Source organism: Gymnoscopelus microlampas, assembly GCF_963454915.1.
Source record: "Gymnoscopelus microlampas genome assembly, chromosome: 16".
NCBI lineage: Eukaryota > Metazoa > Chordata > Actinopteri > Myctophiformes > Myctophidae > Gymnoscopelus > Gymnoscopelus microlampas.
Window position 1 is genome coordinate 18,389,834 of NC_139953.1, and position 19,077 is coordinate 18,408,910.

Here is a 19,077-nt window from a genome sequence, read left to right on the forward strand (position 1 = left end):
AAGTTTGAACTTAGTGTGAGGTGGTGCAACTGGCTCCAGAATTCTAAATTTACTTGAGTAAAAGTACAAAAGTATTTGCATCAAAATATACTTAAAGTACCAAAAGTACCCATTATGCAGAATGTCCCATTTCACAAGTTTTCAAATGTATAAAAATCTTTTGACTATAGCAGATCTACAAGCTCACAATGCGTCTAACTAACTAAATAACTAAATAATTGTAGTGGAGTAAAAGTACAATATTTGCCTCTGAGATGTAGTGGAGTAGAAGCAAAAGTATTGGAAATTGGAAATACTCAAGTAAAGTACAAATACCTCAAAATTGTACTTAAGTTCAGTACTTGAGTAAATGTACTTAGTTACTTTCCACCACTGGTGATTGAGTAAAACTCATAGATACTAGGCCTATAAGGCTATTACTCTTACAATTCCTATGCGAAATACTGTAAACCTGACAGTAAAATTCATACACAAACTTAAACGGTATAGACAATTCTTTCATTTAAATTTCACTGTCAAGCTAAATATAACTGTTGAAAAGAAATTATGCCTAATTTACAAAGATAATGTTCTTTCCTGTATTATAAAGTACTGAGACATATTATTTCATGAAGGACAGGGTAAAAAAAATAAAAAATAAAAACAAAAAAAAATCCTAAGCAGCTGCTCAAAATGTTACTTTCACATTATGGTACATAGTCAAGTGTTTTGATGTATATGCCTTATGCTTCTTTGGACGTTTGCCACTGCTGCTAAAGATATACAGTATAATGCCTTCTTCTCTTGCACACATTTGACACTGCTGCTAAAATATATTGTACCCGTCTAAAGAGGTCTATCATACTGTTGTCTGTGTATCATTCATTTAATGTTTATCTTGTTATATTGTATTATTGTGTTAGCACGGTCTCTGCGGAACATGTCGCACCAACATGTCACTGCTTGCATGAATAGGACAAATAAAACCTTATGGATTCTTCTTGACTCTTGATTATACATTAATGTGCTTACTAAGGTAAGCACATTACTACGTTATTGAAACAGTATCTGTCTTGTTGAGCTGACATTGGAAGGCCCTGCACCAAAAGCACTGTATTGTAGTACTAGTAATTTCGGACCTCAAATAGCTGACAGTCTACTCTTAAAACCCCATCATCAGCGTCACTTCACATCTAGAATAAAGAATAAACATGATTCTAAAACAAGGTGTCAGACAGTCACTGTCCAAAAGCTCACTGTGGATGTCACAGTTTGTCTGATGGAAGCAGTACTCAAATGTTTTACTTAGGTAGAAGTATCAATACCCTATTATAGAAATAGTCTGTTACAAGTACAAGTCCAGTATTCAAAATTGACTTAAGTACAAAAGTATTGGCATCAAAATATATGCCAATACTTAAAGTACCAAAAGTAAAAGTACTCATTATGCAGAAGGTCGCATTTCACAAGTTTACAAATGTATAAAAAATAGAAAATAGCAGACCTACAAGTGCGTACATTCTGTGAGATCAGGCTGAGCGCGCAACAAGCGACACGTTGCAGGCTTGTATCTGCTATTTTCAAATTGCCAATATTTATATGTAGGTCGATCGCAAGTGTTTTGGACTTAATAATCTAAATCTACAAAGTAACTAGCAACTAAAGTTTTCAAATAATTATAGTGGAGTAAAAAGTACAATATTTGCCTTTGAGATGTAGTGGAGTAGAAGTGTAATTATTGAAAATTGGAAATACTCAGGTAAAGTAAAAAATACCTCAAAAGTGGACAAAGTACAGTACTAGTAAATGTACTTAGTTACTTTCCAACACTGTATTTTGCTGATGTTAACTTTAATTAGGGCTTTCCTTCAGAGTTGCCTGTTATTCGTGGCTGGCAGACAGTCTTAAGTGATGGAGTTACACATACTGAAGTTATTAACAACCCTGGGGGAAAAAAATAGATAAAATTGAAGCACGGGAGAACCATTTGCGTCAATCTCACCACACAATTGATTTACTACCTCAGTTTGTCATCTGGGTTTCATTCAGTAGGCTATTGCACAATATAACAGCTCTCTAAAAAATTCCATAGTCTGTCAATGCCAGAATGAATACTGTATTCATAAATCATATTCCTCAGAATAAATGCTCCAAGTTTGCTCGTGGAGAAAGTGTTGCATGCCATACTTGGTGACATCTGAGTGTTTCATACAGAGTTGAGTGCTGTACAGTATCAAATCTTTCACTCCCGCTTTCAAGTTCTTACTGTAAGCATAACGAAAGGGCGGGAAATTGATTTTAAAATTCAAATTCTCCAATCCAATTACAGTAGAAGTGTTTTCTCAAAGCCTCCCGTACGTTTCAGTCTGACTTCCTGCATTAAGCCACCTGCTCTGTAAACATTTGGTGAAGCAAAAACCTCAAATGAACTACAGATGCACAGCAAAGCCTCTATGCCCTGCCAACAGGAAGCGTCATTTGTTTTCTGTATGTTGTAAAGCAAAGCACTGTGCACAGCATATGCACACACACACACACACACACACACACACACACACACACACACACACACACACACACACACACACACACACACACACACACACACACACACACACACACACACACACACACACACACACACACACACACACACACACACACAACCCCTCTCTGCTTACTCTCCTCCTCTTTTTTCTACGTTCTCCTTTGCACCACAGCTATATTATACAAACAAACCCAATGACTGACAAGATGTTTCTCCACACAGTAAGGTCATTACAACATCAGCCATCCAAGTTGCTTAGAAAGTGCTCTTAGGAACATTGCATCATTCAGCTCACAAGCAAGTGTGTAAGAAGTAGTAGAGAGTTGGACTGTAGATACAGGATGCCCATCAGTCTTAAACAAGAAGAAAAAAAAAGTCTCCTCCCATTCAGTTAGAACCGCCTCTTCCTGTTCTCCTTAGCTGAACTTCAGTGAAGTTTAAATAGAACATAAACATGAGGCGCTGGGGAGCAGCCACACACACATTCACAGTTAATGAGCTGTGATCCTCAAGCTGACCGGCTGCAACGACAGACGTAATGCTGGGCACCCTTGGGACAAGGCAAGTAGAGGCTTAAAGACAAACTACAGTTAGACAGAATCCATACATGCTATTGCCTTGCTTTCAGACAGTTCAGTGTTTGTGAACATAAACAACTTCTCTTATTGCCAGACCGCACCAATGCAACTAGTCGCAACAAAACAGTTTTAAGGCCAGTACACACCAATGCAACTCCTTGCAACTGCCATTGGGGATAATGGGAGTTGAGAAAAGAAACCACAGAACCAAGGTTCTAATCAGAAATACCATGTGCCAATACCTGGGGAGAATCCACAGACTGTGGATTGAAAGCCAACTTTGACAGCATGGTTGAGTTTTTACCATTTAATGAGCTTTGTTTCATTGATGCATTCAAGGGACCACAATGTAACATAAGCTCTCAAGCTTTTTTTGTGATATGCTTTTGACAGATGTGTGCATATGTTTGTGTCTATGAATATTTTTGTCAATAAAACAAATGAATCAAAAAGTGCTTTTACCAGTCTGTCTGACCCTTCCAGCATACACCATGATCGTTATCGTTTCCAGTTATCTAGACACCTTCACTACTAGAACACTGTTCATCAAGCATGGAAGTTTGATGAATAAAGATAATGCCTGGTTTGCGCATTCTTTCCCAAAGCGAAAAAATAAAAACTGGTTTACTTTGAACATGTTCAAATTGTAAAAAAAAAAAGAAAAGTTAGATCATTTCTTATAATGTATTGCAATTTTTATTTAATTTGCTCAAACAAAACAATATGTTAGCATGTAAGAAAAGTCTAATTAACATGAGAACAGCATGGTACAATGCAAATGATAAAAGGAGTAAGAACTCTGGAAACCCACAGATGAAAATCACAGGGCTATTCAGATGAATTCATCCCTGAAATCTTCACATAAATCCACAGGTTCGTTCAGTTTACTTCCAAAGATTGTTATATTTCCGGGTTGTACTGACAAAGATAAGAGTTTCTATCAGCAATAGGACAGCCATCTAAGCGGATTCCACTGCAGAGGACAACATATTCATTTCCAGATTTCCAAATGCGTCAAGAATCCTAAAACACTGAACACAAACAGTCTCTGTAACAATTAAATGGCATGAGGGGGAAAAACCCAAAACAAAAACACTGTGTCCAGGCTCAATTGGACTTTCACACAAGGCTAGGTCCCATAAATATAATCATGGTGTGAAGATCACCTTTCTTTGGGAGCTAAATCCTGCGACTGTAGGGGCTGATTGTACATCAAGCTGTACAGTAAATAAACCAATACAAACTCATCATTGTACACTACAGACACTAGAACGTCTGTTGAAACAAAATATTTACTTGACACCACGATGATATTGTTAGGGAACCATGCCGCGTCAATTAAAGCCTGATTTATATAGTCATATGACAAAGTATAAATCAGGCTCAACTCTCCCTTTAAATTAACTTGACTGTCTGGGCCGATGACATGAAGATAAAATAAACAAAACAACCATGTGTGAAAATTATCATGGCAGTCAATAGATATTATTACTAGTCATCTTTAATTCCCATTTACATGTTTTAACTAACTTCAGAACAAGGCACAAACCATGTAGATTCACAACGGAAGAAACCACACTGATGTACTCCTCTTAATCAAAACATTTTCACTTGCCAAAATAGAGACAGACAGACAGCATTCTTACTTAGTTCTCTTGACAAAATGATCAAAAAGAAAAGAAAAAGAAAGGCGACTTAGTTGAGAGTGATTATATTTAGCCGGAGGATACTGCCGAGCTGATTCCTTTGGTGCGATAGCCACACTATTGGCCTCAGAGGCTATATGAAACTATTATTAGAGGGTCTTAAGATTGCTGTATGGGTTTTGTTTGTCTTAAAGTGCAATCAATGCTGTGTAAACAGGTATCACTACAGAGCGGCGCTCATGCCTTTCAGTTTGAGGCATGAGAATATGAACTGACTTTTTAAACAGAATTGAGTGAACTGGGCCTGAACATGGTAGACTGGTCCAACTCACATACTTCTGTTCAAACCTGAACCGTCCGAGAGGGATGTTATATACATACAGCATTCTTCAATAAAATGTATTGTATATTAACGTGACCCAAACCTGAGCAAGATCATGAGAAATTCAGCTGGTTGGGTGCTTTTAAGTTTGGACATGAACTTCTACAAATCATAACTGGAGAGTGCTGCGAGTAGAATGTCAAGGAAAACGTGACTTCTGATCCTCCGTAATCAAGCCATGACAGATACAGTAAGGTTTTTATCTAAGATATAGATCATCCCTGACATTGCTTACTATCCCAATGGTAACTAATGCTAATGAGAGAAAAAAGCCACAAACTGACAAAGCTCTTGCTAGGCTACCCGGTGAATTCTATCCTTACTCACTTTCTTCTAGAACCCTCTCATGGACAATTTCGGTTTATGTCTGTGTGCTTAAATACCTGAATCAGGGGTGCTAAATCCTTTTTTGGCATTCAGTCAATGGATGAAAAGTAATATGGGCCAAAATGCACTGATGCACATGATTATAGTAAGTACAATTATCTCCTAAGCAGACCGTCAACTGGATGCTTGTTAGAATGAATTGTAACAAACAAGCTATCATAAAACGTAACACCTTGGATATCAAGTCACAATTCTTCATCATAGAACAAATAGAAAACATATTACCTCACCCTGGAACCCTTTACAGAGTTACAAAATATTTTAGGGGAGGGCCTGGAGGGTCTTGTCCAAGGACAGTGGCCTTCACATACAAAGTTATTGGACTCCATCGAGGAGCCGTCTCTCCCAAAGGTCTGTACTGGACATTACCAGGTTATTAATCATACATCGACCATATGTGTTATGTTTCAGACGTCGTCATGACATTTGACATTGGTGCAATGGTTACAGTTTCTGTAATATCGGTCTCTCACCTTCCAACATATCCTCTCAAGTTGATTGTACTTCAAGCTTTGAATGAAGAATAAAACAAAAAACAAAACACAGCAAGAAACCAAATGTGGACATGAAAGCACTTTTCTTTTCTATAAAGTGATAGTCCCCAAACTTGTGAAAGTATTATACTCCAGGATTAGGTCATGTTAAGGGGTTGATGGCGTCAGGAAAAGAAGGCATAGAATAAAAGATGAAACAAAGCACATCATTAATAAGCACTGGTGAAAGAGAAATGGCACAGTCACTTCCACATGAACCCCCATCCCTCACTTGGGTTATCCCTTGTGTCCCTTTCAACAGCTTTACAAATTAAATGCAATAAAATAAAAAAAACGAACTAAAGAAAACAAATTCAAATACATTTCATCTGCAATGTGGATAAAGATACAGTATCTTGAATTACATAGAAAACAAAACAAAATAGCAGAGTACCGTGGATTGGAAATGGCGTAAACAATGTAGTTATATCTTGTAGCGTGGTTGTGAGAAAAAAAGGAAAGGGACCGTTTGGTGTTCAGCTTTTTTGTTTCATGGAAAATCTACGGCGAAGCTGAGAAGGTGAAAATGTAGCTCTTCATACAGTAAGAAGGGCCCTCATAAGGCTCAAAAAGAATAAAGACAATGATAACTTTAGATGGGCCGGGGGATGGATGCTCAAAATAAATGCTACACTTATTGCTTGTAATAAACCTTGTGACAGTTTACAGTTAGTTAAATTTCGTGGCAGCCTTTGCAATCCTCACCATACAGAAACCAACATGCAAGAAACATACCAAGATATGACTGACATGACTGAGTTAAGGGGTAGAAAAACATTGTTTCAAATCAAAGTCAATTAACAGTAATAAAAGTCAAAAAGCCTACATATCTGGCCGTGGTCAAATAGCATGACAGCGGTTTGCAATTGAGCACTTTTTTTGTGAACAGAGGAGGTTAGGTAGAGAGCTACAAAATGACTGCCTTCTTCATGGCAGGTATCCTTGTCTACATTTCATCAGCCTGCCTCACACCATTATAAAATTAGAAAGGAGAGGTCGATAGAACTCTATCGATTGCTCATTTCCAAAGGGGAAAGAGGAAAAAAATGATTTCAAAGACGGAGAGACAAGGGAGCATCATGTTTTAAAGAATGGATTATTGAGCTACTTGATATGGCCACAGTTCTACACTGAAACAGACATGAATGATTGATAGATACCTTTTTCTAAATAGCGTTTCTTTTTTCTCTCTCTCTCTTTTTTACATATTTCGGTTAAAATAGTTTTTTTTAGGAAGACTCTTTACAGTGTCCTGCAGTGGTGGACTTAACCAGCAGAGGCTGTCAAGCCTCCATATACCCATACACTCACATGCAAGCACGCGCACACACCTGCTCGCTCGCACGCACACACACACACACACACACACACACACACACACACATACACACAGACGCGCGCGCACACACACACACACACACACACACACACACACACACACACACACACTCACACACACACTCACACAGGCTACCCCTATGGCATTATGGGGGGGGGGAGAAATAGTTAATTTCCTGTCTCCAAAATGCCACTCTCACCTAATAAAACAACCCTTCTGGTAGGAAATCACAAGTGCGTGCTCAGAGTTCGGATTCCTCGCACAAAGTTTCTCGGTTCTCTTGCGTGTCAAGGATTAATACAGTATCGTCATAAGAGTTCAATATTGTTATTTGTTTATGTTTGTTTGTATGCTTGTTATTATAGCTCAAAGAGAAAGAAACCACCTTTGCATAAAAGACACTCGCTTCTCTTTCAGACCGTGCAATGTCCTCCAGGAACGCGATGCCCTCGGTGTAGGGGTGCAGCAGAAACTGGAAAACGTCACAAAATGGATTCCGTGAGTCACAGCTCTCCGAGCTACAAGCCTCCCAATTCTCTCCCTCTCCCATTCCACCAATGCTGCTCCGCTCCAAATGACGTCCTCTCTCAGTATTAATATTGATCGTTGTCATCATCATCATCATCACCACCCCCTGTTTGTTTGTTTTGTTTTTCTGCTTTGTATTGTCAAGTGTAAAGTTGACTCCCGGTTGGGCTGTATGGATGTAGATGTTGGTTGTAGGGGAAGTTGGATCCATCCGTCTATGCTGTGCTGGACTTGCCCAGCTCCTCTCTGATTGCTGAGGAGAGAAGAGGAAGAGACACACATCACAGTTACTATGTGCACTCTAGAATACATGGAGACAATGAATATCATTTTGTACAATTAAATGGGGTGTAAGTGATATGTTTTTGTTAAGTACATTTTTTTGGTTAAAAGATTAAAGCTCTACATTATGATTGTAATCAGTGCTATTGAGAGTTTGTTCAGCGACAGGGTTAGGGCTAGCCTCTCCAGCTCTATAGTAAACAGAAAATAGATTTTCTGATCGGGATACCAATTTCATCCAATCAGGAGTGAACTACACAGATAAATGAGCTTTGGATCATTTATCAGCTTCAATGTATAGTGTTCCAGTTCCAAACCGGGGACCTTCTGTTTCCCAGGCAGCTTTTCTACCCATTAAGCTACGGCCGCCTTCCTGTGTTTGGTGAGTATATTATATTCAGTTTACAGAACAATTTCTGAAAGGGATTTTACTACCGTTTCTGGGAGAGGTTGATATAACCATCAAAGGGATTTCCTGTCCGTGACATCAGGAAGAGTGACTACTATGACTCAATTGCGTGTGTGTGCGTGTGAAATGCAGGTCAGGAATTACCATCAATGAGCTCTTCTTTTAGCTTTGAGAGTTCCTTCCTCATTTCATCCAAAATGTCCTGAAAGACAAGACATTATTCATATAATTTTTATTTCACCTGGACTGCTATAATAGGGTAACTCAGACTAGACGAACCAGAACAGCTCTATTTTCCACCATAAAATGGACTGTCATTGGGACTTCCTGCTTACGTAACAGGGTTTTCTTGGCTTCAGTCTGTTGAACCTTCATTGAATTAGCTAATCCCTGTGCTAAAGTTAAGCCTGCCTATGACCTTCCTGACACCTTTAAGAGTGAGGGTCAGAGAGAGACAGACAAACAGATGATGGACTGTGTATAGCAGTGTTTCCCAAACAGGGTCACAACCCATTTTGTGCCATGGACCCGTTTTTACAGGTTGCGATTAAATATCTTTTCTCACAATTGTTTTGATGTTTTTTTAACAGTGAAAATCGCAGCTAACAATGCATGATGCAACGCAGTGTGAATTTGAAGACACATTTTGAAATAGGGCTAAAGTGATTTATTCATCATGTTTTCATACGTTTGGGTCTCAGGGAGGTACAAAATGTCTCTTCTGGGTCTCGGGCTGAACCTCTATAGCAGCAGCCAGGGTGCCACCACCCTTCTCCCACTACAGTACTAAACTGTTGCATTGTCAGATAGGAGGGCTCTGAGAGTCTCTCTACTTATCTAGCAGACTCATTCATGCGCCTCGGAGGGAGGAGCTGCTTCAGAGCAGGACATAGTCATTGGGCACACCCTCGCTCTGGTAACTTGAAATTAATGTAATATCCTTGAGCAGTACGCATGCTCAGGCTTTGAGTGCCTTGATGATGACATATAAAAGCAAAGCATTTCAAAATGGTTTCTGATTGTGCCAGTTCCTAGGATTTGTGTGGTGACCAAGTGTTGCAGCTCTCTCAATGGAGAGAGGTAATAGCAACTATGTCCGAACTACGATAAAGATGCCGGCACATCTAGTGTCCAAATTTAAATAAAAAATAGCTTCAAATAACTTCATTGACATTGGCAACCAGTCCTATCAGACACCAGGGTCGACAATTTTCACTGAAAAGCAGTATGACGACCTCCAACCACAGTGCTAGTTATATATTGTACTAACATACTATACCATACAGATTGGTTAAAATTATGTTTTATTCATTAACCACTTAAGCCCTATTTCATATTTAGTTGTACAACAGTGTTGCACACCAAAAATAGCACATCTACAAGCCCTCTAAATGTCGTATTGTGAGCTTGTAAATGTGTTTTTGAAAAGTGTTGCCTATAATGCCATGTCCAGGGTAGTCCCAGATTTAAATAAAAGTGGTTCTAGGGACGAGACAGTTGCTGGATATGGCAGTCCCTGTGACAGAAACACAAGTTGTTTGACAGAGAGACGTCGGGTAAGCTCACCTGTTTCAATCTGTCGTAGTCGACTGCTTCTGTTGGCACACCGTTGGCACTTAGGGATCCGGTGGGTGTGGGAGTGGATTTAGGTCTGAAGGAGAGACACACGAAACAGATGAACTCCACTGAGAGAGAAAGAGCATAACTATAGGAATAATGAGCAATTATAGTGGTCATTATCTTGACTTTATTTGTTACATGAAGGCATTTTTCATTAGCAAGGTCAAGTCATACCATAACACCCCTGGCTTCATACAGTACTACAGTAGCAATGCAATGCATCGAAAATGTTGGCACATTTGGACAAAGTGCGCAAAAATGTGTTAATGCAGCTACCATTGTTACATCACGTGGTTATAACATGTGTCAGCTTCCTTATTTTGTCACCACATCATTAAATTAAAAAGCAATATCATCAGCATTCTCTGCCGTAGATGATCATTAAATTAAAAAGCAATATCATCAGCATTCTCTGGTGTAGATGATCAACCTAACAATCAATCTTGAGTGGTCAAAAAGACCAGCAATACACTGTTGCCATGTTGTGGATGCAAAGTGTTGAATTCAAATGATCGATTCAGGATCTGTTCTGAAGTTGAACTAATGCAACAGAAAGGGTGTGCACACAACAAGACTGCCAAGTTTGCAGTTCATAAAACAGATTCTGGCCAGCGCATGCACACAAAACTGTGGGAATCAAATATGCACACGTACAGTCATGCATGCAACCACATGCATACACAAGCACGCGCAGAGTTGACAGCTATGAGCTGATGTACTGTTGGTTGCCAACATGCAAATCAACAGCATAAAGAGCGAGCCAGAGGTCTCAAATCCTGCTGACAATTCTTCCAGTGCACTAAACAACCTATTTTTCTCTCCTTTATCTAAACAGCACAACACGTGACGTGACATCCAACATGCCAACGAATATCCATCCGATATGAAAATGTCCCCAAACAAGTGAGACTCTCTGGACACAAGTTCATGGCATTAAGTCATCGTGCCTGGTTTGAAAAAGACTACAAAGTTAAGGCCATTGCAGCACAGTGAGTTCATGTGGCGTGTAGTCTTGATTGTGACTTGACCAGATATTAAAGCCTCTTTTAATGAGAGGAAATCAAATGCGGCCATCTGTTCCTCCTTCTTTCCTTTCTCTCACTAGCGCGCACACACACACACACACACACACAGTAGGGACCTTATCTGTGAGGGCCTGATGGGTCTGTATTGGCACTGAAATGATAATACCGAGCCAGGACTGTGCTGGGCGGGGCCTTCTATTGCAGTGTGTGTGTGTGTGTGTGTGTGTGTGTGTGTGTGTGTGTGTGTGTGTGTGTGTGTGTGTGTGTGTGTGTGTGTGTGTGTGTGTGTGTGTGTGTGTGTGTGTGTGTGTGTGTGTGTGTGTGTGTGTGTGTCCAGGTCAGCCTATGTGACGCAAATGTAAGGAATTCCCTGTTTTCAAACACTAGACTTGACTAGAATTGCCATGGGAGGGGCTGTAGAGAAGGATTTTTTACCAGCTTGCAAAGCTGGTCTAAGAAGAGACAGACCTACTTTCAACACATTACAGATTTGCATTCGACACATTTGCGACACATTTGCGTGATTGGCTGTCCTTTAAGCCAATGGGGATACTTTCCCCTTTCCCATACTCTGAACGCCCCCCCCCCCCTGCACAGCCTTAGGGCCATTAGTGGTCTCAGCTGTGCAAACAAATGACCTGATTGAATGGAATGTTAAGGAGGCCGCATCTCTCTCTCTCTCTCTCTCTCTCTCTCTCTCTCTCTCTGAATACAAGACTATCAACCCTCCTACTGGGTGTGTGTGTGGGTGTTTATTTTTGTTGCTCATACATTCATACATCAGATAAAACACATAGCAAGCTGGTATACATGACTGAGTCATGTCTTGTTTCTAATCTATGAGGCAAATAAAATCCTGTTAAAATGGAGCATACATTTTTAGGCAAGTAAAGGGACAGCCTCGGGCAGCCATTCGGCGCCTGAGGACCAGCTCCAGCTCTAAGGTACCAGGAGTATGTCCCTAACATGCATGTCTTTTTGGTATGGGAGGAAACTGGTGCATGAACACAGGGGGAACATGCAAACACAGACTCAAATGACTTTGTCAATCGGGAAAAGAACACACACAAGAACAAGACAGAGTCATTGCATACTTTTCATTCAAAAATCCCCAAAACTCAACACTTCTAGCACTGCAAACTCAGATACAAAAAGGAGCTGTTTTTTTTTGTTTTTGTTTGTTTGTTTTTTTATAAGTAGGGTATTTATCAAAAATGTTCGGGCCCTTCTCACTACCTGTTGCAGGAATCTGCCCCAATGGGATTTCTCCACGGAGACTCTCGTCTGTGTAAGCAGCAGAGATATTGGTTTCACTTTGGACACTTTGATAAAAAATAATAATAATAAATCGAACTTGGCATTTCTGCCTTAAACAAAATGCTGTGGCGGTGTGACAAATCTCAACCAGGCCTAGATCATCATAACTTTCCTTCTGTGGGGTTCTGGAGCGCATGGCATTTTGATAAAGACAGGTTTGGGAGTTATCCACATGAACCCTAGTGTCCCTATGCTGGGGGCGAACGTTGGAAAATAGCATTAAATACAAAATATCTACAAGCTCACAACGTGTCACTTTGCTACACGTTGTGAGCTTGTAGACATGCTGTTTTCGGCAAAGATATTTGGTGTAGACCGGTCAACTAAGTATAAGGATATAGGATACCTTAAGATCTTGACGTTTAGTCCAATATGTTGATTTGCCAGGACATAAAGAAGAATTAGACTTTTGTGTCCATTCTTTATTTTACAATTCAGCTCCCCTAAAAAACTCTGCATTATTATTATTTTTAGAAATAGACAACCCATGTTGAGACAAGCACCAGGTGAAGAAGAAAATAAATATATATTTCCAGACAACTTGTTGATTATGAATAAAAGGGGTCAGCCCTTGTGAGAAGCAGACATGTAGCTAAGCTTTAATCATGTTAGCCAGCACTGAACGGCCCCTAAAGTAGCAGTGCAACATGCTAAAGCTAGCCAGTGGCAATGCTTCAGCACACTGTGGTGGTTCCTTTACAACAGCAATTTAGCTAGGCAATGAACATAATAACGTTGCTGTCGGGTGGAAACCTCCAAAAATTAACAACATTTTTCAGGATTCCAAATTTGTTTTAGCATAAGATCGGCTATTTTTGTTACTTTTGTGTGACACTGTAATATGACAAAGTTCTTTTTATATGACAAGGTTTTTTCAGAAAAAAAGTTGAAAGATGGAGATAAGAAGTTTCTGCCCGACAGCAACGATATGAGATTGGATTTCAAATAATATGTATAATATGCATAATTTGAGCTGATAAAGGAAAGCCTATTGTGTTCAAGGGTCATTATTTTGATTGGTCAGAGGAGAAGCAGAGAGCGACGGTACCTTCCGATAACGGGGGATTTGCTGCCATTCATCGTGTTTTGCCTTTCCCATGGCTTTCTGGGCATGTCTGGGGGAAAAGAAAATACAAAATAATACACATGTATCAGAAAAATGAAAATGCTTCTTCAAGTGTAGCTCATAGCTGCTCAATAGACCCCTTAACAGACGACGTCACACTGATAAGAACCAGTATGCGTGCAACCAGTATGCGCTAAATGAAACCCATTCTATCAGGTCTCGCCAGGACGTGCCACACTAGCCAACACACAAGAGGGGGTTGGGGTGTGCTGAAACTAGCGCACCCCGAAACAACAGGTTGGAAATTGATTGCGTGAAACAATCACCTGCGCATCCAGTCTCAATGTTAGTAAACAATTAATTGGTCTATGTGCCAGCATAATGATAAAAAGAAAACACCAGCAACAGGGGTCATACACTTATTGTAACATACACATAGAAATGTCTTGCAAACGGATACAAACATAATGTGAAATGTGATTTAAGCTATATGCTAACTTGGATTGTTGTCCATCGATATTGGATGCATGTTCTTGCTGCTTTTTCTTCAAGTGGTAAAAATGATGTTGGTGAATGATGTGCTGATGTTATCCTTCCCTCGCTGTGTTAATTTCAGACTGCTACTAAAGACTCACTCACCTGGTGTGCTACAGGCTGACACTGGTTTAGGCTGAGTTATGTTTACATCGCCGTCCTCCTATTGGACAGAAACAGATACAGATGTGGTTCATAGATCAGAGTTCAGAGTCACATTGAGTTGGGTTGAACCACAAATCGGACACAGACGGATTACTGAAAAGAGTGGCTTTATGGAAGCAAAATTGCAGTGGTGCAAGAAGTACTCAGATTTGTTTTACATGTACGTTAAGTGAAAGTAGTAATACCACAAAGAGTACTACAATCTTAAACGATTTGCCAAACGTTGTGATGCGATGCGTCGTGAGCTTAGATCAGCTATTTTCAAGTACCGGTAGACAAAGTATAAAATAGGGCTTAAGTGGTAAATGTACAAAGTAACTAAAGCTGCCAAATAATTGTAGTGGAGAAAAAAAGTATACTATTTGCCTTTGTGTTGTAGTGTAGTAGAAGTGTACTTAAAAATTAAAATACTCAAGTAAAGTAAAAAAAAAAAAAAAATGTACAGCGTTTGAGTAAATGTACAAAATTTCCACCACTGCAAAATCGATGCCTGGGAGCAAACATCAGGCATTCTATAGCAGTCGATCTTTATTCTTGGCTTATGTCTGACATGAGTAGTATTTGAATCACCAATTTATGTTCTTTTAACACAGTCAGCGCAGGATACTCATACAAACAGGTTTACAAAATAAATACATGTTTAACACTTATGGTTCTAGATAGGACTACAACGCTTAATACTGGACATACTGTACGATATGCAAACCAAACCAGGGAAATCAGAAATAAAGACTATTGCGCGCACACAGCTGGACTGTTGAGTGATTGACGAGTGAGGGGATAGTGAAGGAACTCCACAACTAGATAAAAAGCAGATGTAGATATGAGAGCCCTGTTTACTCTTGATACTCACTGATCTCTGTTCGGGTTCAGGCGACGAGCCCTTGTCAGCAATTCTTCTCCTGCAAAACCACATAATGCAAAACTGTGTAAGGGAACAAGTATTAAACAACTTAACGGTAATAAACAGATTAAGTTGGTACACACAAGCTAACGTAATGTGACAGAATGAGATTGGTTTAATTTTCACATGGTGTCACCAAATAAAAATAAAAACCAGCAAATATTTAGTCAAGCTGAGGGGAATGATGTGTACTTGTTTTGACAGAATGTCAAAATGTGTTAGATGAGACCTGTCACTTCCATCATTGTCGCTGTCAGGCAGAAACCTTGTATCTCCATATTTCGTGTGTCACAGGAGTGAAAATAGCAAGCTAGCTTGTAAATCTGCTAATTTCACTCTTTTAAAACATCTTCAAAATAATAATAAAAAAGGAACGGTTTTGGACAAGGTTTCCACCCGACATCTACGTCATACTTTCTTTGGTACCATTCTAACAGATCCAGGCAACGTAAAGCAATAGGATTCATTTGGAATACATGAAAAATCACATGGGGAGCAGTGAACGCTGTGATCAAATATCTGGAACCAGGCTGACATAATACGCCTGTCTACTCTGCACATCTCTGGATGAAGACACACCATAAGAAGAAGTTTAATACATGGTGTAGTAGTTCTACCTTCTGGCCAGTAGGGCGCTCATCTCCTCCATCAAACCCCCTCCTCCGGGAAGAGGGCCGTTGCCACGGGCCTCAGGTTTGGCCCCTCCTGTCATGGCTGCTGCCAGAGCTGCTGCAGCATCATCACTCTGTGCGCAGATGCACACACACACACACACACACACACACACACACACACAGACACACACACACACACACACACACACACACAGTTCCCCAGTCATATTTGATGTTTAAGTAGAAAAGAAAGGCAGCAAACAGGGAGCGAGAGCCAGGAAGTGACATTCAGCAAGGGTTCGCCTGGCTCGGGAATCGAACCCGGGACACACTACCAGAGCCAATGTGGTACGCGACTTAACCACTCGGCTATCGGCACCCCGACATTGCACTTTCTACCATTACAGACAATTCCGTTTTCACTGATTGTCGCTTGAGGCTGTTGATTGATTACAAACTTAATGTTTGACTGCAAACGCTTTGTTACAATGACCTCAGGTGACAGGAGATATGCACTGATTAAAAAGTTGCCATATCAATTATAAGGTTGTGGCTCCTCAACCCAATTTCCAATTTTCTACAAGCTGTGGATCCTGGTGTTTACTTTGTAGTCACGTAAACTCATTGGCGCAATTAGCCGCCTTACCCTTGCCTTTAAGGGCCATGAAAGCCTAGGCTTATTTTGTAGTTTGTTTTCCAGTTCATGGCAGGCTAGTAAACGCTAATAACATTTAGAATAATGGGTGTGTTAGTAAATGTATGCGTGTGCCAATGTGTAAGCATAGACAGAAGTCAATAGTCATTGTGTCAGTGCACATTGACACACTTAAATCTAACACACTCATTATTCATTTGATTGGCTGCGGCTGTATTGCTTACATCACGGTGTAGCTACTATAAGGTCAGTCAAATGTAGCCTGCCATGCTTTTTAACCTCAGCTAGAAAACATACTACAATATCAGGGTATCATCCCCCTTTAACTACTCCAAACCCATACTATGATACTTGGGATAGCTTGTCACATCTGCGTAGCCACGAGGGTACGGTAGCGTCATGTGGCTTAAATGCTGTCAACAGCTCATGTCTGTGTAGATACCCGTGTGTCTCTCAGATTTTATGAGCACTTGTACTTGAAGTATGCTGACTGCACATGCGCTAGAACAGAAACATAGATGCTCTGTTTGAGGAGAGTAGTGTATGAGGCAATCCATCACTAACCACAACTTTACAACTCATTGTTAAAATACTATAAAGACATTTATAACCAGTGTTGGGGAGTAACAAGTTACTTTTAATATATACGGCTATATCATTATTACTACCCAGTAACGAGTAGTGTAAGGTATTACTCTGCCAAAACAGTAATATTATATCATATTACTTGTAAAATAAATAGTACATATTACTCAGGTTTTGTTGGCTGCCTTTTGAAAACATTTCGTTTAAAAGGTCAAGAGATATAGCTGCTTTATTCTATTGCCTTTTTGGCTGATTGGTGACTCTTATCAAAAAAATGGATTCAGTTCTAATAGGAGCTGGCTAAACAGATTGTGTTGTTGTACATCTCTTTTTTTTCCGGGTGGGGGGAGCAAAAGTAATATGTAATATAATATGTAATATAATATATTATTCTTGATTCCAAGTAATAAGTAATATAATATATATATATTTTAAGGAGTAATATGTAATAAGTAACATATTACTCTCCTGAGTAATATTGCCCAACACTGTTTATAACATGGAGGTGCGTTCCTGATCGGGACGAAACAGAGCGACGTCTGCTGACTCTCATGGCTACGTGGACGCGCCAAGTACAGTATAATCAGGCCTTTAGTGACAATGAACGGACATTAATCTCATAATGTACTAACTTTATGTCAGCATGTTTACATTCATCATTTGGAAGAACGTTTTTTACACCCATCAATCAACCAACCAACCAATCGAATCGCTCACCCGTGGCACTTTACGCAGCTTGGCTCCAGCCAGGGCGGCGGCTAGCCCCGCACCCGGGCGGTCCTCCACCGGAGAGAAGAGGCCGGCGGGGAGAGGAGGGGCCGGGGGCGCGGGAGGAACTCCGGGAGGTGGCGGGGGCCCGGGGGGAGGAGGAGGGGGAGCGGCCCCGACACCACCGGTGGCCAGCAGCGTGGGAGGCAGCGGGGGAGGGGGAGGAGGAGGGGGAGGGGGAGGAGGAGGAGGGGGGTGGCCGGCCGGGGTGCTGGGGCTCGGGGGAGCAGCCGGTGCGGCGGCCGCCGCCGCGGAGGTCACAGTGGAACAGGGTGGCAGAGGGGGCGGCGGGGGAGGGGTGGGGGCGGTCAGCCCCAGCGTCTGCACAGAGTCTGTTGGCGCTGGGGGGGGGGGGGGGGGCGAGGAGGAGGAGGAGGGGGCGGTGGGCGGAGAGAGACAGAGAGGGAAGGAGGAGAATAAGAAAATTAGTTGGAAACTGTCAGAATATCATGAGCTTTCAGGGCTTCATGTTACAAGGCCAGTTTCATGGATTACATGGATTAAAACACTAGACTCAGACTTCATGGTCCAATGCAAATCTGCCATTGGAGAAAAAAAGAAGAGCTGTATTTTTAAGCTAGGATTTGGCTTAACACGTGTCCGTGAAACCAGTTCAGTTCCATCTGTAGACAAAGAACTCCTTATCCTTATATTTTTTATTTTAATTATCAAAATATGTTCTTTTCCGACTTATACTAATAAAATACTAATGAATAAATAAACAAACAAACACATACCTACACATTCCAATGCAGTGCTTTACATACATAAATAACCTATATGTTCCAATGCAGTGTTTTTACATTGACCATAATGCCAAGCAATAGGAGTGTCTCCATAGCAGTGTTTAGTTTCATGTTGCATTAAAGGTGCTGTAATGTTTTGGTTAAAACAAAAAGTATTATGTTAAGAAGTTAAAGCTCTATATTCTTATGCTAGAGTGTTTGTTCATTAGCAGGGGTTCTCCCAGGAGAGAGAACACATTTGATACAAATTTGATAGTGTTCCAGGTCAGTTTTTTTCGGCAAATTATTTTGTTTCATCATGCCCAATTTCACTTGTTTATTTTGTATCCTGTTGGGCACCCCCTCCTGATTGGATCAAATTGGTATTCCAACCTGAAAATGTATTATCTGTTTACTTAAGAGAGATGGGGAGATCCCCATTACCGAACAAACAGTCTATAGCAATGATTACTATCTGAATATAGAGC

General features: G+C 40.5%; 1 protein-coding gene across 4 annotated transcripts in view; it reads right to left on the reverse strand.

The window, feature by feature from the left end:
• Positions 1-4,586: 4,586 nt before the first annotated feature.
• Positions 4,587-19,077, reverse strand: part of enah (ENAH actin regulator) — a 145,487-nt gene continuing 130,996 nt past the window's right edge. For 2 of the 4 annotated variants that reach the window (XM_084081834.1, XM_084081833.1), the window contains exons 7-15: positions 17,814-18,196; positions 15,860-15,987; positions 15,192-15,240; positions 14,279-14,336; positions 13,622-13,688; positions 12,493-12,540; positions 10,178-10,262; positions 8,756-8,813; positions 4,587-8,173 (exon numbers count right to left, since the gene is read on the reverse strand). In XM_084081834.1, coding sequence (XP_083937960.1) covers positions 8,136-8,173; positions 8,756-8,813; positions 10,178-10,262; positions 12,493-12,540; positions 13,622-13,688; positions 14,279-14,336; positions 15,192-15,240; positions 15,860-15,987; positions 17,814-18,196 — 914 coding nt within the window. In that variant the 3' untranslated portion in view covers positions 4,587-8,135. Of the gene's footprint in view, positions 8,174-8,755; positions 8,814-10,177; positions 10,263-12,492; positions 12,541-13,621; positions 13,689-14,278; positions 14,337-15,191; positions 15,241-15,859; positions 15,988-17,813; positions 18,206-19,077 lie in introns of all 4 variants that reach the window. The other 2 variants (XM_084081836.1, XM_084081835.1) reach the window with 2 other exon arrangements.